The sequence below is a fragment of the Sminthopsis crassicaudata genome, chromosome 1, assembly GCF_048593235.1.
Source record: "Sminthopsis crassicaudata isolate SCR6 chromosome 1, ASM4859323v1, whole genome shotgun sequence".
NCBI classification, from domain to species: domain Eukaryota; kingdom Metazoa; phylum Chordata; class Mammalia; order Dasyuromorphia; family Dasyuridae; genus Sminthopsis; species Sminthopsis crassicaudata.
In genome coordinates, this window is record NC_133617.1 from 165,853,779 (window position 1) to 165,880,650 (window position 26,872).

The 26,872-nt window shown below is 36.9% G+C and overlaps 1 protein-coding gene across 2 annotated transcripts in view; it reads left to right on the top strand.

Annotated features, from left to right (window-relative positions):
* FARS2 (phenylalanyl-tRNA synthetase 2, mitochondrial) overlaps nt 1–23,898 on the top strand; it is a 642,841-nt gene extending 618,943 nt beyond the window's left edge. For both annotated transcript variants that reach the window (XM_074270896.1, XM_074270878.1), the window contains one exon: nt 23,601–23,898. In XM_074270896.1, the coding sequence (XP_074126997.1) occupies nt 23,601–23,702 (102 nt within the window). In that variant the 3' untranslated portion in view covers nt 23,703–23,898. The remainder of the gene's footprint in view (nt 1–23,600) is intronic.
* The last annotated feature ends 2,974 nt before the right edge of the window (nt 23,899–26,872 follow it).

The following is a 26,872-nucleotide window of genomic DNA, read 5'->3' on the forward strand; positions in this document are numbered from 1 at the left end:
TAGCCCTCCTTTCCTACACTGGGGGAAGCAAATCCTCTCATTTTCAGGGAGTGAGCATAAGATTGTTATCTTCTAAAGATACCCCATTTAGGAGGAGCAGAGGCATCTGAACAAAGATTTATTCTCCTTGGACTACTAGTCTTTGCTTGTAGGGCCCAATAATCTGTTTGTTTTTCTAGTTCAGATGCTGCCTTCTGTCAGGAGACATTTTATCTCCAGTCTGTTACGTAGTTGGGCCAAATTCTAAGCATGAGTGAAGCATGGATTCTGCTTGAGATGGCAGCATCTTACTGGGGGACTTCACCATCGTATTCTAAGCCACCCCATTCTCCGAACCCTCACCCCCAGTGAGATACCAAAGCAAAGAAGTGATACAGTATCTGTTACACCTGCCACGTGCCCACTTGTTGAATGGGCTAGTTAACAAGGGAGCATTGTCAATGTAATCAGGTCCCTTGTCTGTGAAAAGCTCCTGCTCTTGAATAAAGAAAATTGAGATTGTTTTTCTCGTCCTTAGCTGCTTGTCAGAATTACAGAATCTGGGTGGAAACTCTACTTCAATCTGATGCTAGACAGGAAACCTCTCTGAGTGACCCCCCTCAAATGGGCATCAGACCTTCAGTGGAAAATGTGTAGTGAGGAGGGAGCCCATGGTGCTCTGGAATACCTCTCATTGTCAGAAAATTTTTCATTTATATCAAACCTAAAACTGCATCTCTTCAACCTCCATTCCTATGTTCCCAGGTCTGCCCCTGGGACCAAACAGAATTGGTCTAATCCTTCTTAATTACAGCCCTTCCTTTTGTTGAAGAGTCATCATGTACCTACCTTTGTTTTATCTTCCCACATTAAATTTCACTAAATTAATCCTTATATGTTATAACCTTTTAAAGTATATTTTATATATTTAATACATATTTATATATATTTATAAATTTATATAAATATATTTTGATTTTTTGAATACTTCCCAATTAGATTTTAAAAATATTTTAACATTCATTTAAAAAAATTTTTGAGTTCAAAACTGCCTCGCTCCTTCATATCCTTCTCTTACTACAAGCAATATGACATCATTTATATCATAAATATGATATCATTTATACATGGAGACATGCAAAACATTTCCATAATAGCCTATATGGTATAGTCTTGAGACTCCTAGTGGTCTTAATTACTCCTCTGAATATAATTCATCTTATCATTGTTGTAGATGAGGTGCTAGAGTCAGGAGACCTGAGTTCAAATAGATACTAACTGTATAACCCTGGGAAACTCACTTAAAACTTAAAATAATTTTTTTTTCCTGGGAGGGAGAGGGTTTAGATATATGATTTAATCAGTGTATAGGAACTTCTACTGATGTAGCTTAGGCAACTCAGATGTACCTTTGGCTCCTTCACCTAGGTAAGCAGGTATGGAACCTCCTTTATTATTATTTATTATAAGGTGCCTGCTTCTCACCAGACATAACCCTCTCCTCTACCCAGAAATACTCTTTAATGATCCTTTAATGTTATTAGCTATGGTCACATGACCAGTAAGTCAGAGACAGAGAAACAGAGACAGAGAGAAAGAGAGAACTAGAGACAGAGACAGAGAGCTTGAATCCAAATCTTCCTTATTGCTCCAAGGGTGACCACTATGCTTTAAACTATCCTACCTTCCTCCTACTCCTAACAGGTAATTTAATAAATATTGAGTTGACTTGCATGAGGGCTTACTGGATTTCTTCAGGATCCCTCTCAGGTAACACTGTTATATTATTCAGTCATATCTGATTTTTCATGACCCCATTTGAGGTTTTCTTGGCAGTGGTTTTCCATTTCCTTCTCCAATTTACTTTACAGTTGAGAAAACTGAAGCAAACAGCATTCAGTAATTTGCTCAGTCACATAGCTAATAACTGTCTGAAACCAGATTTAAGCTAAGGAAGATTCATCTTCTTGCCATCAGCCCCAGCACTCTATTCGCTGTGCTACCTGTAACATTAACTACTACAAAAAATTCCCAGTGTTGTTTAACTGTTTCTTGAATCTTCCATACCTGCTTACCTAGGTGAAGGAGCCAAAGGTACAAAACAAAAGGATGGGAAAGAGCAATTAAATTAAATTTAAAGTTCTGGGACCAGTTTCTGTTTTTCCAGCTTGTAGAAACAGTTCTTTCTGGAGAAAGATGAAGGGAGCCATTATTGTTGCACTAAACTCAGAGTTGATAAAGAATAAGAAAGCCCAGACTTCCAAGCACCCAGGTAGCCATCCTTTTTTTCTAATGAGCACAACAAGGTTATGGGTGATTAGAAACAGGAGAGCACAGCAATCCATTATTTGAACTACTTGTACACCATCCACACCAGTGTTCGTTCTGCCGAGAAATCCTCCACAGGAGAATCATTAAATATCCATTTTCCCTTCTGTGCTCTTCCTAACCTTCTGGAGAATGGTGTTTCTCCCTTTCCTCACAGGCCAAGTGAGTGAGTGGTTTCTGTGTTGCTTACTATGAGTCCCTGTAAGCTCCCTATTCAGGCTAATAATGGGAACATTCTCACCAGCTGAGAGTGGCCCAGCAATCTACCTCCTGTTTCACTGGTTTTCCCATTCTTACTTCTCTGGACTCACCTCTTTAGATGCAAGTGCAGCTTCAAGAGACATTCTCTGGAAAACATTTCCTTATTCTGATCAACCCTGCTCCCTAGGCCCACTCCAATTTAAAATACTTTTTTTTAAAATTATGAACTTAACAAAAAAGAACATATCCTTATGCATAGAGCAGAAAGGGAATTATTGCATATAAAACAATGAACCTCTCTCTAGCTGGCCTCTTTCATTTACACCCCTTCATACCTAACCCCATAATATTGCCACTAAATTTCCCTAGATCCTTAACTTCTCAGCCAGCCTTTCTTCTAAGTCTTCATCTTAATTGAAACCTTGAGGCCACTTTATTCCTTGGAGTCCTCTCCATTCAAGGCCAGTTTTCCTACTACCCACAACTCACAGGGCAAAGAGAGGGAGTGGGCATTCTTTCCCCTCTCCCAATTGATGATTTCGGACCTTTTCTATAGTAACCATCAGTAACCTTTCTTTTTCTAAAATCATTATAATATGTTCATAGTATCATCTTAATATTCTTATTGCTCTTGTCTACTGCTCTCTAAGTCACTCTCCCAATTTTCTCAGTAATTTTAGTGTTCTCTACTCCATTAACTATCTTCATCCTAAGGAAGTTCTCTGTTTATATTTAAAACTTCTTTATCAGCTTACCCTTGCAATTCTTAATCCTCCTCAATTTCTTTCCTAATCCATTTTAGACACACAAACACACACACACTTAAGTAGTAACATCATAGGAAATAGTACTTTTGAAATCATACTACTTATTAGATACTGAATTTTAAAATTCTATTGTTGGCATATTTGGCTATGCTATCTCTCCACCCAATTCCTATTTACACTAAACCTTTGTCCCTCTATCTGATTTCTTCTCATCTATCTTTACTTTTTCTCTGGCTTCATTTAACTACAAGATCTTGATGCTATCCATGATCTTCTACTTTGAAGTTTTATTAGCTTCTATGCTAGAATTCCTTTCCTCTTTGATTTCCTCCCATTCTTAAGCCATGACTCTTCATCCTTGGTTAGTCTTCACTATTCAGTTTCTTCACTTCTGCTCCAATAAGTTCTCTGGAAGAGATCTAAAATTTAACTACTTTCCTCATTACAAATCTCAAGCATTCCTTATTCTTATGACCTCCTTAACTCATTGTCCTAATGGCTATTCTGTAAACTCTCTTCACTTCCAAACCAAATCCCTAATCCCTATATGAATACCAGATCACCTAGCCTCCAGATTCATTAAGAAAATTAAAACTATTCCTATAGAATTTCTTGTTAATCTCTCAACCTGAGATTTATCTTCCTTTAGGACCTTTCTCCTGCAGCCCTCTCCTCCCTTTTATGTATGGTCAGTCTTTTCATTGGTTCTGTCTTTCAGGTGCCTACAGACATGGTCACATCTCAAACTTGAGAAAACCTTTTCTTAATCCTTCTAAATCATTATTATTATTTTCTCTTCTCTCTTTCAGTGATAATCTTCTTTAAAAAATCTCTACACACGATGCGTCTTCATTCCTGTGTTCTTCCTCATTCTTCATCCTGGTTTCTCTCCCAATTATCTTATTGAAAGAACTTTATTAGCTTACCAGCCAACCCTCTAATTGCCCAATTCAAATGTTTTTTTGTTTTGTTTTGTTTTTTTAATCTTCATCTTCTTTGTCCTCTCATAAATTCTGGAATCCTTCCGCTTGTATTGGATTTTTCTCCCTTAGTTCCAGGAACATTCTTTTCCTTCACTTCCTACCTCTCCATTCATTCCTATTTTCTCTTTTTTTCTGACTACATGCTCTTCTTGAGCCCCTAATGTAAATGTTCTCCAAGGGTTTGTCTTTGACCCTCTTACTGAACTCTGCATATTCTCTTATAGATCTAATTCATATTCATACTACTTCATGGCAAACTCCACTTGGAATTCTGTATTCAGTCATCATATTTTAAGAAGCATATTGATATATTGGACAGCATAGAAAAAATTAGAAATTAAGAGGGTAATCAGGATATTGAAAGACCTTAAGATCTTGTCATTTTATAACCAGTTAGAGGAATTGGGGAATTCTTAAGTCTGGATAAGAGAAGATTCAAAGGGCACATGATAGCTATTATCAAATTATTCAAAATCATATGGAAGAGGAATTTAACTCGTTCTAATTCTTATAACAGTTCCTTTTAAAGATCTCTCATGATAGGGAAATTACCACTTCCTAAAATAGGCCATCTTATTTTAGGATAACTGTATTAAAAAAGGTTTCCTTATATTTATCTCATATCCCCCTTTCTACAGTGTCTACCCATGGTTCTCATTTATTTCTCTGGAGCTAGATCGAATAAGCCAGATCTTTCTTCCTTATTACATTCTTTCAGGTACTTTGAAGACAAATATTAGATTCCTCCTAAATCTTCTCAGATTCCAGACTAAATAACCTAGTTTCTTCAACTGATCATCACAAGATATGTTCTCCAGTCTTCTTATCATCTTGATTGCTCTCTCTTAATTATACTTCAAATTGTCAATATCCTTCCTAAAATGTAGTATACAGAACTGAACACAGTGCTCTAGTTATTATGTACTTGCTATAAGCAAACTTCCCATGTGCTTCACTTTTTGGCTAGCATATCACATTGTTAACTTATAATATAGAACATGCACTTTGCTAAGATCCCAAATCTGTTTTGTTTTGGGGTTTTTTTTCCCCACACAATTATCTAAGCATACCTTCTCACCTATCCTATACTTAAGTCATATGTAGAATATTACATTCTTTTAATTCATATGTAGAATATTACATTTATCCATATCTATATTCCATCTTTCCAGCTTGATGTGGTTGGGGTTCTTTTGGGTTTTTTTATCCTTACTCTGAAATTCAATATGTTAACTCTCCTTCTCAGACTTGTATCCTTGAAACTTTGTTAAGAATGTCATCTGTATTAGGGCAGCTGGATGACACAGTGGATAGAGTGTCATCCCTGAAGTCAGGAGGACCTGAGTTCAAATCTGGCCTTAGACACTTAATACTAGCTGTGTGATTCTGGGTAAGTTATTTCACCCCAGTTGCTTCAGCAAAAATACAGACAAAAAAAGAATATCATCTATATTAATAAGTCATTAGTAAATTATATTGAACAGCATGCATTAAAGACAAACCCTGGGACACTCCACTAGAATTCTTCCCTACAAGTTTACACTGAGTCACTGATGATTGATTATTCTTTGGATCTTATCATTCAAACACTTCTGAAATTACTTAACAATAATGTATAATGTGGTTCTTATTTTTCTATTTTGTCCACAAGAATTGCATAAGAAATGTTGTCACTTTGTCAGAAATCCAACAGATAAACACATAAGTGCTTTGCAACCTTTAAGACACTTGAGAGAATCAGTTATTGTTATTATCATTAGGAATAAAAAACTTTCCTTCGATATCATCAGTGTAGGGATTTCAAAATTGAGGATGCTCCTTCAATAGAAACCTTCTCCATAACGAACAGTCTTAGAAAGTTTCCTTCCAGCCCTAAGAGAACAAATGAATTGCCTGTGCTAAACATCTATTATATGTTAACAAAATTTGAACCAAGTTTTCCTGGCTCTGATACCAGCTTTCTTTCTTTCTTTTTTTTTTTTCTTAAGGTTTTGAAAGCAAATTAATTATTTTTTTCAAAACCAAATTTAAACATAATTTTTTTCCATTTTTCCAGATACATGTAAAAATAGTTTTCCACATTCATTTTGTGTTCCAAGATTTTGAAAGGATTGTAGGATATCCTACATCAGATAGTTTGCTGTCTCTTGAAAGGAAAGGTAGGAGAAAGAAAAACTTTCTGTCTATCCCACTGCATCACACTGCCATTTGATATTGTTGTCATCATAATTGTGATGACATTGTTTTGACCTGCCATTTTTATAATCCTATCACACAAGAAAATGAAGTTATGCTGTCATGACCTATCCTTGATGGACTCATGCTTCCTTCCCTGTCTAAATACTCAGAATCCATCAGTTTAATTGTCCTTCCAGAATTTTGCCAAAAATCAAAGGCTAGCTCAAAAACATGTAGTTTGAATACTCCACCATCTTTCTTTTTGGAAACTCAAAACCACATTTACCCATCTCCAGGCCTATGGCATCTCTTCTGTTCTCCATGAGTTTTCACAGACCATTGACAATGTCTCAGCAATCACATCACAAGTTCTTCTATGTGATAGAAAGAACGTGAGACTTGATGTCAGACTTAAGGTCTAAGTCTGGCTCTGACATTTAATAATTGTGTAATCATGGGCAAGTCACCTGATTTTTCTGAGGCTCAGTTTCCTCCAACACATTTTTGTTGAATCATTTCCAACTCTTTGTGACCCCATTTTTTTTTTTTTGTTTTGTTTTGTTTTGTTTTGTTTTGTTTTGTTTTGTTTTGTTTTGTTTTGTTTTGTTTTTATGGGTAGGGTGGGGCAAAGATCCTGAATGATTTGCCATTTCCTTCTCCAGATCATTTTACAGAAGAAACTGAGACAGAGTTGAGTGGCCTATATGACTGATATATACAGAGTCACACAGCTAGTAAGTAAGTGTCTGAGGCCAGATTTGAACTCAGGAAGATGAGTCTTCATGACTCCAGGCAGGTGCTTTAACATTGTAAAATCTAGCTTTCCCATGTGTAAAAATAGGAATATTCTTAATCATCTGACCTAACTTAGAAACTTGTTTTGTAAACCTAAAGTGTTACATGATACAAATTAACCATGGTCACATTTTCTCCTGGCCTGGGAATTTATTCCCTACCACCTCTCTCTTAACAGTTTTTTTTTTTTCCTTTGCTACCTGAAAATCATTATTCTTGTTAGAGAAAACAGAAGCAAAATAATTGGTGCCTTTCTGTTGTACTTATCCATAATATTGTGTATTGTATTAGATAGGATCACAGATTTAGAGCAAGAACCTTAGAAATTATCGAATCCACTTCCCTCTTTTTACAGAAAAATAAAACTGAGGACGCCAAAATTTAAGTTTAAGATTACAACGGATAGAAATAACTGAATATAGACTTGAATCCAGATCCTTTCATTGCAAAGCTTGTGTACTCTGTGTGTGGGTGGGTGTGTGTGTGTGTGTGTGTGTGTGTGTGGGTTTGATTTCCCTATTTGACTGCTTCACAAAGGCAAGTACAAAGTCCTATTCAAACTTTGCATCTTTCCTGGTATATAATAGTGCTGTGCACACTCTGCACACAGTATGTTTAGTGAGTAAATGAGAGGACAAATGAATCAACACAGGAGACTTCAGATTCATTATTAAGTAATTGTAATCACCTTTAGACTTACGAAGCACTAAGTCACAAATGACTGAGTAAACCCTGGAAAGCCCAGCTCTCTCCTGCTATTCTAAAAGGATTCTTCTTTCTCCTCCCCTTCCTTTTCTACCATCCTCTTTCCCTGACAGTTTGTGCCCTACTACCCTATCAAACATTTTTTTTTTTGCATGTGTGCCATAAATTTGACATTTCTCCTATTAATCATCCTTCAGTGGGTGAAAGATAATACAGTCTTCAGAAGAGGTTCTGCCCTGGGCTTTTCACTCACTTGCCACTCCAGGATGAATGATGGGCATGGTGGTGGTTTGTAATTTGGGCTCAGCCATTAAGGGCTGGATTCGTTTAATATCTTGGTTGTAATGTGAAAATGTCCTGAGAGGTGAAAGATGGATGATTAATATGAAATCTTGCAGATCCTCCCCCATCCTCCCTTTATATGAAGATGTCATATTAAGCATGTCAGTGCAACTAACTTACTATGTTCCCTACCACAGACATGCATGCATATTTCTCTTTCTCTCTCTCTTTCTGTCTCTCTCTGTCTCTGTCTCTGTCTCTCTCTGTCTCTCTCTCCTCTCTCTCTCTCTCTCTCTCTCTCTCTCTCTCTCTCTCTCTCTCTCTCTCTCTCTCTCTCTCTCTCTGAATCTCTCTTCTCTCTCCCCTTCCCCCTCCTCTTTCCCATTCTCTCTGTGTCTTTCTGTCTGTCTTTCTATCTCTCCCTCTCTGTCTCTGTCTGTTTCTGTCTGTTTCTCTCTATCTCTGTGTCTATCTGTCTGTCCGTCTATCTCTCTCACAACATACATACACACACACACACACACACACACACATACACCCAATTAAAATCAGTATAGATTTTCTTGCCTGCTGAAACTCAGTCATGAGATATCTTTAATTAAAAAACACACAGCAAAATCAGGGTGTCATGAATGCTTTCTGATTGTGGTTAGCCTTTAATATCTCATTTTGATCCTTGAAATACAATCCATGGCATGGCTTTGCATACTTCTATTCTCCTTTTCAATCACCAGGAAAATGTTCTTGGTTGTTGGCAGCACGGGTTTTTTTATCTGTTAGGGAAACCTCATTTTCATGACAGTGACTCAGCAACTTACCAAACCCAATTAGCAGCTCTGCAGCATTTAATTTAAAGTCTCTCTAAATCTATAAAATGAGATATTTGGATTTGGGTTTATTTCTGGATTTTTTTTACATTCCATTTTTATTTTTTTCTTAATTACATGTAAAGAAAAGATTTTAACATTAGTTTTTGTTTAAATTTTTATCTCTATCTTCTTCCTTCCCTATCTCCCTTCATTGTTCATGGGAACACATAGAGATTCAGAAAGGTTACATGACTTATAGAGGACCCACAACAGCCAGTTATGGACAAAGCAAAAATAGACTTCTGTTTCCTCACTAGCACTCTAGTATTCTTTTAGGAAAAAGTGAGAGAGTTTGTGAGTTTATTAAATATATTATAAACCAGAGTCACTTATTTAGCATCACTGATATAATTTTATTCATTGTAGCCATAGATATCAATGTAAACTATATGTTATAAAGATGGGGAATCGGGCATCCAAGGATGGAGGCTTCATCCTCTCCTCTGAGATCTTGTTTGGCAATAAAGACAAAAGGACCCTCTCTCACAATTTTGCTGACAGGCCCTGAATGAATAACCCAGTCAGTGCTTAGTGTAACATCTTTATATAGTAAACATCTTCACCAAAAACTTGGATCCTCCCCCTGGAATCATCCTGGGTGAATTTTCACCTTATCTTGTCCAGCTCCAGAGCTCCATTCACTTCATCTTCAAATCATAAAACATCTCTCTTTTCTCCCTTCCTCCCATTCCCTATTTTCCAGTTCCCCTATATGTATCTTCTCCCATTTGAAAGTAATTTGTTGTTGTTTGTATCTTGTTTGTATACTCAGCATTTAACACAGTGCCTGATATAAGGTAAGCACTTTATAAATGCTTTAACTATCTATCCTTCTCTGCCTGAAATTTTTCCCTATTAAAGTCACATTTCTATTAGTTCAACTCACATAAAGTTGCTAGAAACTCTCAAATGTAGAACTATGCAACAATTATTGCCCTTTATGTTCCTAAAACAATTTAATTGATATATAAAAGAAAAGCTACAGAGATTAATGAGCTGTAGAAGATTTGTTGAATTCCTAGTGACACTCAAGTTAATATAGTAAATGGGAGTCTCATTATACATAACTTAGTTTTCACAGTCCATATTCTCCACAACTATGTTATAATAAAAACAATGCCCCTTCAAGGCTACCCATTGAGGGGAGACTTCATAAGACTTTGGGTCCAGGAGAGCTTGTAAACACCATCTTAATCTAGGCCAGAAATTCTTACCCTTTTTGGGGGTCATGGACCCCTTTGGCAGTCAACTGAAACCTGTAGACCCCTTCTCAGAAGAACATTTTTAAGGGATAAAATACATAGGTTGACAATAGAAGTCAATTATACTGAAATAAGGATGTATCTTTTTTGCATCCATGTTCACAGAACCCCTGAAATCTATTTTCTTGACATTACATGTCAACATCACATGACTATTCTCTGTTATCTATCTCACTGTATAATGAAAACTTCTCCTTTTCCAGTCACTCATCTTTCTGACAATATCTTTTTATTTCTCCCTTTTGTCTGCAATACATCTTTGGTGATATATTGCAGCCTCTGGACACCATTGTGTATTTTACCATTGCCCTCTGGATGACCCACAATTTTGATTTCTTTGGAAATTGTGGGTATTTCACAATTTATAGAATCACTGGAAGAATATTGATGTTGGATGCATTTATTTAAGATGAGGTACCGGAGCCTATAAAATACAACATAAAATGAATGCTTTCCTTAGAAATGTGGAATAGTGGATAGAACACTGAACTTGGAAAAAGAAAGTCCTTAAATTTGAATCTTCCCTCAGTCATAAGTATGTGACAACTGACTAGTCATTTAACCTCCTTTCCAATCCGCAAAATAGAGATAATAATGACCTCAGAGGGTATTGTGAGGATCAAATAAAGGCAATGGATTTAAAGTGCTTTACAAACTTTAAAATTCTATTTAAAAAAAAATATGAGCTTCTACCAACCCCATTATAACTCTGGATTGGCCATGTACTTATTTTGACAGTTACCATTATTCACAACTTTTCTGGGATTCTTTTGATTTTTGAGCCACACCACAAATCTAGGCTTGTTACTTTAGAGTACAAACAACCTCAGTTTCTTATCCCAAACATCATTGCTCAATTTAACTTATCCACCAGACTGGGCTTTAAATGAAATTTCATCCGTCCTAAATCAAATCCACCTGTTAAGTCTGAAAATTTGCTAGTCGGCAAAAATTTATTAAGTGCCAGCACTGTGTTAAGGAAGATGGGGGGAAGGAGTGGGGTAAAGTGAAGATTCCTAGCTTGGGAACATAGTAAAGAAAATCTGGAGACTGAGGAGGACGGCTTGGAGAACAATGAACATATAGCTGGTCTCAGCCTTCTCCTTAAAACGGGGATATGGGGAAGAATCAGCGGACCACCAGCAGAGGCCTCAAGGGTGTAGAGTACTTCCAATGTGAGAAGTAACAAGGGGCAAAGTGAGTTTCCAAAATGAAGAGATTTCTGCAGCAGGGTAGAAGTCTAGAGAATCAGGTGTGTAGCCTGAAGAGGAATACCATGCTGATGTTCAGAAGAACGTGTTACAGGCTCTGAAGGCAGGTCAGAAGAAGTTTTAAAGAGGTTTTCTTCTGTATATTCTCAGCATCTAGCTTATTACCTTGAACAAAGAAGATCCTTAGTACATGTTAAATTGAATTGTCGGAAGCAATAGTGACCTCATTGGAATAGTTAAAGGTTCCCAAGATAACTGTTTTGAGATGGACAGTACTCATTTAGATGTATGAAGTCTGATGTGCTTGTTAAATAATGTAGTCACACCTTGTGGTGGGATCACTACCATAAAGGGTAACAAATACATGGAATTGATCATGGTGCATTTAAATGAATTGTAGAGTGATGGCAGAAACCTTATTGCATATAAATCTAGAGGAAGTAGACTGATCACATAGCAAGAGCCACTCAGATTCAAATTGTTAGATGATCTCTGGGGTGTCATTCAACTCTGAAGTTCTATGACGCTGTGAACGAGATGACACATGGGTATCCTAAGTGCTATAATGATCTAAAATGGTGTTGGAATAAGAAGAAGGTCTTTAAGATATCCACTGAATCATCTGGAGAGGATTTAGGGCAGGGATGGGGAATTTTTTTTTTTTTCTGCCAAAGATCATTTGGATATTTATAACATCATTCACAAGCCATATAAAATTATCAATCTTTAGAAGTAATGTTTAGAACTCAAGCAAAGGGAGGTTATATTATATTATATATATACATATACATATATTTATTATATATTATATATATATTTATTATATATTATATATATTTTATACAGATATATATTTTGTACAGAGTTCAGTTCATCACCACCTACAGTTGCCTTAGCAAATGATTTCATGGATCTTATATCACCCATGGATTGGACATTCCCCCACCCCTGTTTTAGGGAAACACATTATAAAATTGTAGCTAGTTGCAGTTGGCCAAGTTGCAAGCTCCATGAGATCAAGAACTGTTTCACTCTTGTCTTTATATCTTTGTTTTCTAGCACAGTGTCTAGCACACACTAGGTACTTAATAAAGATTAATTAATTGAGAAGAATTGCATAGGTTAAAAAGATATTCCAGGTTAAAAGAAGATTCTAGACAATAGTTGCCTTTCATCCATCTTTCATTCCCTGCTATGGGTGTAAATGTGCCTATTTGCACACAAATACACACACACACACACACACGAATAAACTTGTTTATATAGTGATTTCTCTGTTAAGCTCTAGAGAAGATCTTTTCTATTTGAATATGATTATAATTGACTAATATATTTTTAGATTGAGTTTTAGTTCTCAGGATATAATAACTCCTTCATATTTAACTCAACTTTAAGAAAATGCTTCAGATGATTTTCTCATCCTAGCCCTTGTTTATTAGAGAAATAAAGAGATCTATGGCTTTGTGATAATTGTTAAATTCATGAATAATAAGAATTGAAGGAAGATCTATGGGATAATCTTCAGTTATTTGCCTATTTAAGCCAGATGGAAGATGTACTATAGAAGAAGACTTTAGTTATTCCCCATGGTTACAGGAATGGGGTACTTAAAATTAACTGAAGTCAGACCCCACTGATGCATTAAGACTGCTAGGGGCTTAGATGTCCTTTCCCTTAGTAGAATACAAGAACCTACCCCCCAGAAACTCTCTTTGACAGATTTTACTTGTTATTTAATCTCTGGGTGGTATATTTTGGATGATTACAGCACCCAGTGATTTTTCCCTTTACTGAGCTAATGAACTTATAATCTATTGCTCTCTTATTTTGCACTTATGTATATATATATATATATATATATATATATATTTATAATATGTATTTATATGTAAGTGTATAAATTTATATATAACCATTCTGAGTTGGGAGTAAGAGATTCAGTAAGTCTCTTTTGAGGATCTGTGATTCCCAGTTTGTTTGGTATTTCTTTGTTGTTAATGTATATTTGGAGCATATAGCCCATATTTATGATTACCAAAACCTCAAGTTTATTATCTTAAGGCTAAGAAACTGGATGAGCTCTTAGAGTCCCTTTAAGTTCCAAATCCTATGATTCTATGAATTACAGGCTTCTAATTAATTATCTATTCATCCAATACATATTATAGATCAAACATGAGTGGGAGGAGATGCTACAAAGAGTATCTTTCATGCTGTTTAGGCTAATACTCTGTATCAGTAGCCAACTCTCATCAATCTCCTGACTACTGCTGATTGAAAATTTTATTCTATGAACTGCTGTGCGCCTAAAGGCTGGGGAGTAGGGCTGTTCCCTTGCCTGTTGTACCCTACTGGCACTGGCCATAAACCAACTTTGTCAAGCACTTCTTATGCAATAATGATAATGATCAATTCAGAGTAAGCATTGTTCTCCTGATGTCACCATTACTTTTTTTCTTCAGATAAAGCATATGAAGAGTTTAAAAGTCCTGATCTCTCTCTTTGTATAGGGATCTTAAATTGGAAAAGATATTACTTCAGATCTGATCTTAGGGACTGCCTTTTGCTTTTTTTTTGTATTGAAGGAAGGAAGGAAGAAAAGCATTTATCAAGTATCTACTTGCATGTTAGTGCATCACCTTCGTGGTATCATGGTCCTTTTCAAGAACTAAGGACAAACAACAACAATGTCACTTACTAATCATTTAAAAATATTATCTCATCATAGTGCCTGAAACATATTGTAGGCAGTTAATAAGTTCTTATTAACTGCTTATTACCTATCTCTCTAAGGTTTGGCTTACTCATCTCTAAAATGAGGATAATAATATCTCCTCAGGTTTTTTGTTGGGATCAAATAAGACTATAAACGTGTGTGTGTGTGTGTGTGTATGTGTGTGTGTGTGTGTGTGTGTGTGTGTGTGTGTGTGTGTACATACCGTATATGGTATTAAATACTTTGCAAAACTTAAATTACAATTTATAAATGTTAGCTATTCTTATTCTTTATCATCATTATCTTTCCACTATCTACCCAACTAATTGTACCACAATTTCTGCTTCTTTGTGAAAGTCACCATTTCCATACTCTCAAGACTTTAGAAGGGTATCTCCCTTACAAAGTAAGACTGGCCTGATGAACATTACAAATTAGATCCCCTTATTTGATACTCCATTGGTGACTGCATACCCAGCTTCTTCTAAGTAGACAAGAAATCTCATTTCTTTTTCTGACATACTCTTCACTTAAAATGTGGACAATTCTTTTTTTTCTAGCAAAAAATTTTCCCTTATAGAAATACTTGGAAGAAAGACCTTTGTGTATATAAACCCTTTATTTAAAAAAACAAAACAAACAAACAAAAAAAAGTCTTCTGCCAATTTGCAATCTTTCTTAGATCACCACCAATTTGCATTCCCATTAATCTGATTTTCCCTAACCTTTGGAACCATTGCTCTCCACTATATAATGACCAGAGTTTCGTGATTCCATTTCTGTCTAAATAATTGCACTACTGGTTCATCCCACTAAGGTTCAGGCTCCTGATCAGCTGCTTGGAATCCTTTGGGATCCAGTCAGTAAATGAGGTAGTCAAGCTGTTGTCCATCATCCTGGCCACATGACCTTCCCTAAGTCCTCTTGAATGATGGACTGCCTCTGCTGCATCTGACATCCATGACCTTCTGTGGTCAATTCCTATTTCTAGACTAACCTTATTAACAGCCAATCAAATTGAAGAGAAGTGTAGCAAGAAAAGCAATGGACTTGGGATCAAACTGCCTGTGTTCAGGCCTCTGCCCCTCTCAACCCTTATGACTTTGACGAGTAACATCTCTATACCTGTTTCCTAATATATGAAGCAGGGATTGTAATTCCTACCTTGTCTTAACTCTTTCACAGATTTGTTGGTAGAATAAAATGAGAGAATATATGTAGACATGCTTTGTGATTTTAAAGTAACATTTGAGTTATCATTTTTTACCCTGCTTTGAATTCTTCCCTTTTATCCATTATTTCTACTATTTGTGAGACATTCTGGAGAAAGTGACATGGTTGGATGGATAAGTACCTAGACAAGCTTTGGATTCTACCCTACAGGTTTAACAGCCTTGGGACTCTTGGAAAGTTACCTAATTTGTTTGAAATTAGGAAATTTTTATTTCCTCAGCTATAAAATGGGGGTGATAATACACCTCAGGGTTGTTGTGAAGATCAAAGATAATATGTTCCTTGGAAACCTTAAAACCATTGAAACAAATATTAGATTTAAAATATTTTATTAGTAAAAATAATTTATTCATTGACATTAACTATGGACTAATACTAATATTAATTATCATTAATAGTCCTCATCCTTGGGTTTACCTTTATTAGTATCCATTCAGTCTTGGGAATGCTATTGCGAAAAGCCACGACAATCTCTTGCCTTATGACTAAACTCAGGATCCCTGTGATTTTGTCACTTTCCACCTAAATGGGATCTATCTTCTCAGGCCACCACATCCAGCTCCCTATTAACCAGAGTCAATCTCTTCTCATTGCTTTTCACATTTTTCTCGGTTGAGTCCTCTGGAATCTCATTTTATTGTTAAACTGCCCTTCATATTAGACCTGTCCCTTCTCAGTGCTCCCCAACTCCACCCATATATTTTGCATTTTCCTCCCTATACAATGTAAGACGTTTAAGGGCAGGACTGTTGTATTTTTGTCTTTGCACCCCCAGCATCTAGAACCTGGCATATGGTAAGCACTCACTACATGCATGCTGAATTGAATAAAATGCCACAGATCTGTGGTAGTGAAAATTAAGTAAGAGAATGCAGTAAAGTGAGTGAGAGAACTGTAAGAACCTAAAAAATGGAGATACATAAGCATACAAGAGCAGAAAGCTTTCCTGGAGTAACTAGTATCTCTGTCTGGCATCTCTAAAATCTTTCCAGAAATCTTCCCCAAATAAATGATTTCCCCCAAGACTCTCCTCCCATCTCTAGGACTCAAGAGCAACTGGTATTGTCCATAGATACAAGTGTCCCCCACCCCTCTCCAAAAGGCAGCATTTATGTCATCTCAGTTGCTTGGCATAAATTGCTCAGCCTGAAGCTCCCAGAAAAGCTGCAGGAGGTGGAGGGAATAGGAACCTGTGGGTGTTTTGAAGCTTCCCTGGGGATTTGGCAAGTGTTTGATTTTTAAAAGCATGTCTCGACTGCAAAATGCAAGTCCCCAAGGAGCTCTTACATTACAGACAGGAAGCCAAATAGGACCTAAAGAGAAAAGTGTTTGAAGGGTAGAGGCTTGCCTCTTCTGGGCCCTGGCAGCTCCCTCTCTCTTCCACTGGACGGGTGGATTTGAGATGCCTTTCCCAAGGCAGTAACTGTCAGAGGAACCATCTGGTCTGGTTTCTTGTGACTGACTCCAAGGAACAACCATCTCCTCTGGGGAAGCAGCCCCAGCCAGAAACAGCAGCAGCTGCAGCCAGACTACTCTGAGGTCCAGAATCCAAGCCAGGGAGCAGGATCACAGCCTGAAAGACCTCTCTTTGGAGGCTTCATCTAAAGTGGACAGAATCCCTCAACTCTTTTGCCATGTTGTTGGAGAAAAGGTCTTCATATTGACATTGCAGCAGCAGGCTTGCCTTCTTCCAAGTTATTCTTAATCAACTACAGTCATTCTCCAGCCTAACCAGATTCTTTTTCCTCCCACCCCTGAACTCACTATCCCCACTCTCAGCCTGTCTGTCCATCTTGTACGGCTGTAACACGAGTGCTTCCTGCATGTCTTGAGTCTAGTTGAGTGATATGGAATCTGTGATGAGGTTCAGAAAATATTGGCTACTGATTTGACTAATTTCTTACTTCAGAGTTCCCTTCCCTGAAGACAGATTTAAATAGAGAAGATAACAGGTTTGTAGATATGCAGAAGAGATGGAAGGTATTAGGAGCTGGGGAAAATGGGAAGATCTCCTGAAAAAGACGAGATTTGAGTCAGTAAACAAGCATTTATTAAGTACTTACTGGGTACCTAGCACCATGGTTAATGTTGGGAATACAAAGAAACCATCTCTGCCCTCAGAAATTACTTTTAATGAAAGCGACAATATGTAAGTAACTATGTACAACTAAGATTATTTCAAATAAAAGAAACTAGCAAGAGTTGATGTTGTTGTTTGTCCTTTTCTTTAAGAGGACCTTGGCATTTGGGAGATGCTGCCATGACAGGCAAGTGAATTGGATTTAAGTAGGGGAGAGTGGTACAAAGTCACCTGCCTCCAGAGCCATCTGAGTGGTGAGGTGTAGAACAGGAAGACTAGAGATGGCCCTGGAGGCAGTGTGAGAGTGTGGCCTAAATTTTTAAGGTGAGGTCTTTAACAGATTTCACTGAGGCGATGTTCAATCAGTGATTAAGACTAGGTGAGAAATAAGACAAAGAATGGCCTCTTTTACTTCTTTACCCCAAAAAGAATCAATCTAGGAGGGGAAGACCCTCAAGGTTTTTGCCAAAACAGAAATAGTTGCTAATTATATTCACTCTTAATATAAGAGTGGGATCAAAGGTGGGAGAGGAGACTGGGGAAGAGCTCCTACAGAAGGTATGATTTGAGTGAGAGGTAGCAGGTGAGTAGGGTAGAGTATTCTAGGAATGAGAGATAGCCACTGCAAAAATGCAGAATTGGTACAGATAGAGTTGGGGGAGGAATAACAAGAAGGCCAGTATTTCTGAATAGTAAAGTATGTGGGAAAGAATAAAGTGTATACTAAGTAGATTGGAAAGACAGGAAGAGAATGAGTTTAAACAGCTCTAAGTGCCAAACGGAGGCGTTTATATTTGATTTTGGAAGTGATAGGGAGCAATTGGAGTTTATTGAGTAAGGATTGGCTAGATCTATGCTTTTAGGAAACTCTTTTGGTAGTTAAGTGGAAGATAGAATAGAGTAAGGAAATATAAACCAAGGAGACCAATTAGAAGACTACTGCAAAAGTCCAAACAAGGCATGATGAAGGCTCAAACTAGAATTTTGGCTCAGTAAGCAAAGACAAAGAGCTTTATAGAAAAGAAGGAAGGGAATGACATTATTTGACAACTGATTGTCTATATAAGGTGAGTAAAAATGTGAAATCAGGGATGACAGTAAGGCTGTAAACTGGATTAACTGGGAAGATGGAATAATGAGTTCTATTAATTTGATCACTCTTGCTCTTGAATATTGATTGTTTCAGAGACTCCTGTGGCATGAGAAGCCCAGTTCAAATACTGATTTGATGCTTACTTGCCTTGAACCCTCTTGCCTGCCAATCTTTACTCAGTCTTACGGCTGACACTAACTCTTCACATAAAATGATAGAATCTGTAGCAAAGCTTAGAATTCAAATCTTCTGACTCCAAGTCCAGTGTCCTTTCCATGACACCATGTTTGTGTTTATCTGTGAACATGAAATGCAGAATTCAGAAGTTTCCTGACAGTCTGGATGAAATTGCCTGCTTTTATATCCAAGAGAGGAAATAGATTCAGATTTGGAAAAATCTTTCTGTTGTTGCTTGGAAAACTGAACCCATCCTGTGATATTATATTTCATTTTATGTTTGCCTACTAAGTAATCTCCTCTGTCATGAACTGGTGATACCTATAGTGATTATTATTTGTAAATGGTCTATTTTAGGAGACATAGTAGACAAATTTGTCTGAACCCAAGATCAAGAAGTAACTGTTTCTAAAGCAGATGTAATCAGTCACTGTGGTTGTGGCAGGAGCTAAGTTTTTGACTCAGTACCTGGGTTAAAATTTTTTAAGTTCAGGCTTATGTTAATTTAAAATTTTAAATTATAAATTCAGGATTTACTCTGTTGCCTAGATCCTAGCTTCATAAACTTGGATTACAATCCTATATAGGATCTTGTAACTGAATGTGGGAGTCATGAAGTTATGATTTCAGTAAACAATTGATTTAATGATTTAAATGCCTAATTTATCTACCTATATTCCTAGGGTTGTGTAAACATTTCTCGGATGAAAAGGGATTTAAGAAGCTAAATGAATCGAGTGGCTATGCAATAGGAGGAATTTCAGCCCTTATCACATCTGTGATCTATCCAGGATCAAATGAAATAATCTTTGTACAATATTTCATACATTAAATGCTTATCCTCTCCTCCCTTCCTTCTGATGGGGTTCAGTTGTCTTAAAGTTCTTTAGAAATTCTCTTTCAAACCCATTATCTGATACATTTTAGATTTGATAGTAACATTATTTTTAGTAAGACTTTTTGTACTCATTAGTTTTTTCCTATGTAGTTGGTCAGAAAGGAGGAAAGGAGGTGACAAAGGACTCTGCTAAATATTGATACCTTCTTTAATCTTTTATTTAAAAGTAGATGAAAATATATAGCACGTCTTCTTTCTTTGCTTTATTACTTTTTAGGACTTCTGGGAAATGAAGGAACAAATATCTGAAGACCATTGTCTTGTTCACTGGCTTATCTCTTGTCCAGACTTGTTTCCCCAGGGATCTAGAGAAATGGGATGATACTAAATTATTACTTGAACAGTTGAAGAAATATAAAATTGTTGAATGGAGATTCATAGATTAGAGATAGATCTCAGAGGTCTAATTCCAAGGTGGGAACATCAGAGACAAAATAATAAGAAGAATGATAATAGCTTCAATGCCTTTCACAAAAATCCTACTTATCTGCCTTGTCACAGTATAGGAGTGATTCTGGGTCCTCAAAGATAACTTATGCCAGTGGAGTACATATTCAGGGAGCCCTATTAAGCCAGATTATCCGCCAAATATGACCTGAAGTGAAATAGGATTTGCCCATCACCAGATAGTTAATTACTAAGTGTTGAATTTGGGCCCAGGGATCTTTTAAACTATAAAATCAGTTTACATTAATTAGTGCTCTGAAGTCTCAAAGTACATTATAGCCAGCATCTTTTTCGATTGCATTGTCTCATCCATTCTATGATATAGGTAGTTGTCAGGGTTCACTATTGGAATTAAAAAGGTTAATCAGGAAGATTAGGCTGAAAACAATTGGTCCTTTTCCTTGTCATATTTAAGGGAACTCCATATGGTTTAGCAACCCACTGGAGCACAGAACAAGAGGCCAGGACAACAAGAGAAGGTCATTAAGGCCCTCCAACACTTTCACTGAGGAGAAGAGGGGCAGATACCTCCAAAGCAGGGAAGGGGTATCTCATAGGGATGTCACCAAAGACCCTCAAGCACAACATGACAAGAAGAAGAGGAATACAATACAGTTTTTTCCAGATGTCACTCCCAGGACTTGGCTTGTGATTACACTGGGCTTTCATTATGACTTCATAATCCAGTTACTAACTTTAGTTTGTCAGGATCATGGCTGCTTAGGTTTTTTCATAGGGAAGGTCAGGGTTCTGTTTAACTAGAGCAGATTGTTTTTCCAATCCTAAGGTTCTAGGCAGGAGTAACCAATCAGTTTGGGGACTGGAGAAAGGACAATATGGAAAAGAGGGGTACAGACAGAAGGAAGGGTCCTAGCAAGGATGAAAACAGTATGTTGGGCTATGGAAGACTAGGTTCCTCAGCTGTCCCCTCCAAATTACACTAGAGCAGCTGTTTCATTTCTAGAAGAAACTAAGAGAAGCTTAGAGAGGGTCAAGCAATTCAGCCACTCAAGGTTCCAAAGTGGCAGAACTCTGATTAGTTCACTGGTCCTCCCCACTGGCAAGTGCCCTTCCTCCTTGGACTTCACATAGCACTTTGTTCTTATCTTTCTAATACACTTATTAGTTTCTCCCATGACTTCTATGTACTCCAATAGGTTATGGTTTTCTTTAAATTGTTGGATTGATATTTTTTACTTTTACGTCACTTCCTCATTTGCTGCTATATCTTCCCTCCTAGTGATATCCCTTTTAACAAAAGGGAAAAAAGAGGGGGGAAAACACCAGTCCCCCAAACTTACCCAAAACATAATCAAGTTCACCATTCCATAATGTTTCATACCCATTGCTCCTTATTTTTTTTTTTTGGCAGAGGGGAGAAAATTTCTTTGGAATCAAGTTTAATCGTGATAATTTCATAATATTAGGTTGCAATTTTTGCTGCTGTTGATTTTTTCCACTTTATATTGTTTCTGTCATGCTCTCTATTGTTTTGCTCTTGCCACCTACTGCATCAGTTCCTACAAATTTCTCAATACTTCTTTATATTTTTCATTTTTACAATTCCTCTTAAAGTAGCTAGAGCAACTTTCGGAAGATATTCACACTAGAAGCACAATCAAGTGAAATGCTGCCTACAAAGAGCTTTGTAAAACCTAAAGCATATCTTCCTGAACTTATAGAGAAAGGAAATTGAGACTGAAATTGGTGACTTGCCAAAATGTTCTTTCCTTTCCTTTGCTTTTATGCTCCAGACTTAGCACTCTAGCTATGATCCTAACTATCCTACCTAGTTGCCCTGCGTTGTCTGTACTAAAAGTTTAATGAAAGAATGAATATACAAGTTTGGTGGCTCATACCTATTGTCCTTGCTGCTGGGGAAGCTTGTGGTGGTTGTTCCATTGTTAGCTATGTATGTCTCATCATAACCACAGAAAATACTATCCCTGAGGCTAAAAGTCCTGGAGCAGTTTGCCATTTCCCTCTCCAATGAATTAAGGCAAACAGAGGTTAAGTGACTTGCCCATCCCTTGTCTGAGACTGGATTTGAACTCAGGTTTTCCTGACATTAGGCCCAGCACTCTATCCACTGAGCTATCTAGCTGCCCCAAGAGGGAGGCCAAGAATAGCAAATTGCTTAAATTTGGGAGTTCTGAACTACAACAGGATTAAAATCAATGGGATACTTACATTCTAATCAGAGGTGAATAGAAATAGGATGGGGGAAGAAAAACATGGCATGTTAAAGCTTCCATGCTGATCAGTGTTGGGATTGGGCCTGTAACTAGCCACTGCTCTTACTGCCTGGCAAAGCTAGGAAGACGCAATCTAACCCACCAAAAAAAAAAAAAAAAAAAAAAAAATGAAGTCTATAAGAATCCATGTAAACCCCTTGGCTGCCTCAGCATATTTGGGCCACCTCTTCAGGCTGTGTGCCATTTGTACCAACAAGGCAGGAGGCTCTCTGACATATTTGTACTACTTCTATCTCAAGAGCAGAACCATGGCATCTGCTTCTTATTTTAAGTGTAGGTGGTCCAATGAGGTAGGGGATAATTGAAGCTTCAGGGCTAAGAGTTCTAGTCTTTGCTTTGTTGTTTAATGCTTGGTCTTGGATACATGGCCATGGGTCTCCTTTGACTTCCTTATTTTCTGCAACTGTAGTGGAATAAGAAAGAGATTCCTCAGGAAGATATGGCCAGATTCTTGGTTTATATACATTTACAGAGGTTTGTAAACCTAAGTCCAAGATTTTTATATTCTAGCTGTGTGTGTGATCTTATTTAAATCACTTAAGGTTTTTAAGCCTTTAAGTTTTATTTTACTCATCTATAAAATAAGAACAAAATTTCCAACATTGACATTCTCTGCTTCTGAGTGACTACTTTGACTCTTCTATAATTAACAGGAATCCATAAGGCTCCAAAAAATAAAAAGCACACTAATTAGAGAGAACCTAAGAGATCATCTGATCTGACTTTCTCATTTTGCAGATGAAGAAACTGAGGCCCAGAAACATTAAATATCTTACTGAAGTTCACATGACTTGTTATCAACTCTTCTCCTGATTCACAGTCCCAGAAAAGATAAAACTTACACTCTTGGATAAGCCACCATCTCTAAATTAAAGCCAAGAATTGAAATAACTGTCTGAATAACTTAAAAGAACAGTTCTCCATTCCCAAAATTTATTAGATTCTACATAGAGTTTTACTTTTCTTTACTTTTCCTTTTTTTTTTAAGCCTAATACTTAGGATAATATTTTTAATCCTTTACTTAGTTTGAGAGATGTGGCCAAAACATATCCTATTGTTCCATATTGTTAGCATTAGTTTTGTGGTATGAAGAGGGGCTTTCAGTTCTTCACCATTCTGTTCTGTTCTTCTGTTTTCCAGGACACAGAGAATCAGCCACTGCTATCGAATTACTTACCGCCACATGGAGAAGACCCTTACCCAGGAAGAGGTGATGCACATTCATCGGTCTGTCCAAGCTAGGGCTGTGCAGTTGCTGGGTGTAGAGGGCAGATTCTGACCTGCCTGCCTGTCTGAGATGGGAGGCCTTCTCCCTGCTCAAAGGTTCACTTAAGGAGAAAGAATCACACTCCCATCCATGAATTAGGGACATAAGCTATCTTTTGATAAATGAGTCATTTTTAGGGCTTGTGGAAAATAAAGAATTATTCTGGAGAAATTGTTGACAAAGCATTTGTCTTTTATTTTATTTTATTTTATTTTGGGATGAGAAGCAATAATAATATGAGATTTCCCTTTTGTTATGAATAAAAATATTTTACCTGATGGCACTCCTTATTAATTGTTTCCTTGGTTCCTAGTAAATACTGGGTATTATTTTTATTTGAAAGTGTCTTCCATCCACATAATACATGAAACCAAAGAGGAACATTGGGTTCTCCAATTACCAGAAACTTTTAAAAAAAATTTTGCCTCCCTCCCTTTTCTTTCCATTTTGCAAAGGGTAAGCAGGGCTTCCTTGAAAACAAAGATGACCTTATATCTCCAAGATGGGACTTTTTTCCTTAAATCAAACCGATGGCTTAGAGCTAGACTCCTGTACCTGCAGCTTATATTCTACAGTTTGTCACCTTACCAGATATGGAAAGGATGAAGGGGCAGCTGCTTCCCTCAGTGTTTTGTTTTCTAACAGGAAGCTGCTGTTTCTCAAGGCAAACTTGGAGAAAGAATGCAAGACTGAAATCCCTCCTTTTCCATATCAGTCACTTTATAGTTAGCTTTCTTCATTCATGACCAGCAATAACAGGCAAATTCCCCAGCATCATACTAGAGGCTGGTGAAGATTCACAAGGGATGGGATAAATATTTTATGAGGACCTGCCATTAAGGTTAACTCTTGGAGGTCAGTATGAGGGGGAGATGGGGAACACGCGACAGACACTGCTTTTAGAAGGCAAGGGCTTTAATGCAGTTTTACTGTCAGGCACTAATTGAAAGGTTTTCCAAGGAGTGGTACAGCCTTCTGATGGAAACAAAAACAAAAACAAAACAAAGCAAAAAAAAAAAAAAAAAAAAACAAAAAAAAAAAAACAACAGTCTTGCTCCAAGGTTAGGCTGGAAAACATTGGAAAGGGGCCTGTTCCTATTGGGGACAGGATCTGAGTGGAGAAAGTACATAGTAAAATTCTGCCTAAGTATAGCCATCCCTGCAAAGTGTTTTAATTTCAGATCAGTGACCGGGATGATGAATTTAGTTTTCCTAGAGAGGTGAGAAGAGCTGGCAAATATAAGCAACTATCATAGCTCTTATATGTATGAGTATGCTCTTACATGATTTTTGGTATTTTACTCCAGGTTACTTCAAATTATAACTCTTGGTTCTATTCTATTTAAAGAGCAGATCCTGATAAAATACAAGCTCCTTGAAAGGAGAGATCACTTCATTTTTTTTGTACCTAGGATGTTATTTGGCACATTGTAAATACTTAAAATAAAAGCTTGATGGATTGACTCAAACCTTGTTCCCTCCCTCTCATGTTTTGCCATCCTTTTCTACTCTTATACTTTATAAAAGTTTACCTAACACTAAGAAAATAAGCAGGTAACCATTAAGACATAGAGCAAAATCAGAGAATGTTAGAGCTAAAATGGATCTGAGAGTTCAGGTAGTCCAATCTTTTCATTTGACAGAAAAAGAAACTGAGTCCCAAAGAAATTAAATGAATTTTCCAAGATAATACAACTGGTCGGGGGGAAATCAATCTTAAAACTCAGGTTTCCTTACTCCAAAACCAGTAAGTATTCTTTCCATCACCAATATGACCTCATAAATGTCTCTCACAAAGTGCCTTTATTTTCTTACACAATTTTCCTTCCTACACTGAGAGTAAATATAGAACTAATTGGGAATGCATAGGAAAATGACAATAGATAAAGGAAAGAAGGTAGAGCTTCTCAACTCTTATTTTCCTTCTGTTTTCTTTGGCAAGCACAACTTTTGCACTAGGAACGACAGAACCAAAATGCTTAATTTAAAACAATGGAGCTGTATAAAGATAGTATATAACTTTCTTTATGAGATCTGAGCCACTAACAATGAGAACTGTAAGATACTGTAACCAACATGAGAGATGCCACATGAAGAAAGACAAATGTTTCCTTGACTTTTAAAAAATAAAGTAGAGAGAGCCTATATTCTGCAAAGGATAAGCTAGTGAATTTGATTTTGATATCTTAAATGTTCTAGAATATTTACAGGAATGATAAATGACAATGTTCTCCTGGTTCTACTCACTTCACTTAGCCCCAGTTCATGTAAGTCTCCAGGCCTTTCTAAAATCATCCTGCTGATTGTTTCTTATAGAACAATAATATTCCATAACCTTCATATACCAATCTTATTCAGCCATTCCCTAACTGATGGGCAGAGGATAAACTTCAAATCCCTAGAGGTGTCCCAAAGTGATGATCACAAAAGACCATTTGGCTTCATTGACAACAAACCATACTACACTAACCCCATTTCCTTTCTTTAATAGAGTGAGTAGACTTGTAGATCAAAAGAATGCGGAATATATTAACTAGATTGTAGCAGAATATTTGACAAAGATCTCATGTACTATTCTTGTAGAAAAGATTGAGAGAAGTAGTCTGGAAAACAAAACATGAATTCATGATTCGTGAATTGTGGGTGCCTGGACATCAGTTTGCAAAAGGGTCTGTGTTTTGAATTGTTTTCTTTAAGATTTTTATCAAATGACTTAGATAAAGACATGAATTTCACACTTGCCAGATTTGAAGATGGCACAAAACTAAGATGGACTGATAACATTGAATAACAAAGACAGGACCTAAAAAGATTTCAATGGACTAGGACTTTGGTCCAAACTGAATGAGATGACTTGTAATAGTATATCACAAAATCATGATTCAAACTCTACGTCCTGATGATACATTCTTTCACTTGGGTTCAAAATTTCAACTTCATAAGCACATGACAGAGAAAGCAATTCCTAGATAGTTCAGGTAGGAAAAAAATACCTGGGCTTTTGTATACAATGTGATAGTAATATGGGACAGCTAAGTGGTATGATGTATCCAGAGTGCCAGACCTGGAGCCAGGGAGACTTATATTTCTGATTTCAAATCTGGTTTAGACAGTAGCTATGAAATGGGCATTAAGTCTCTTATCT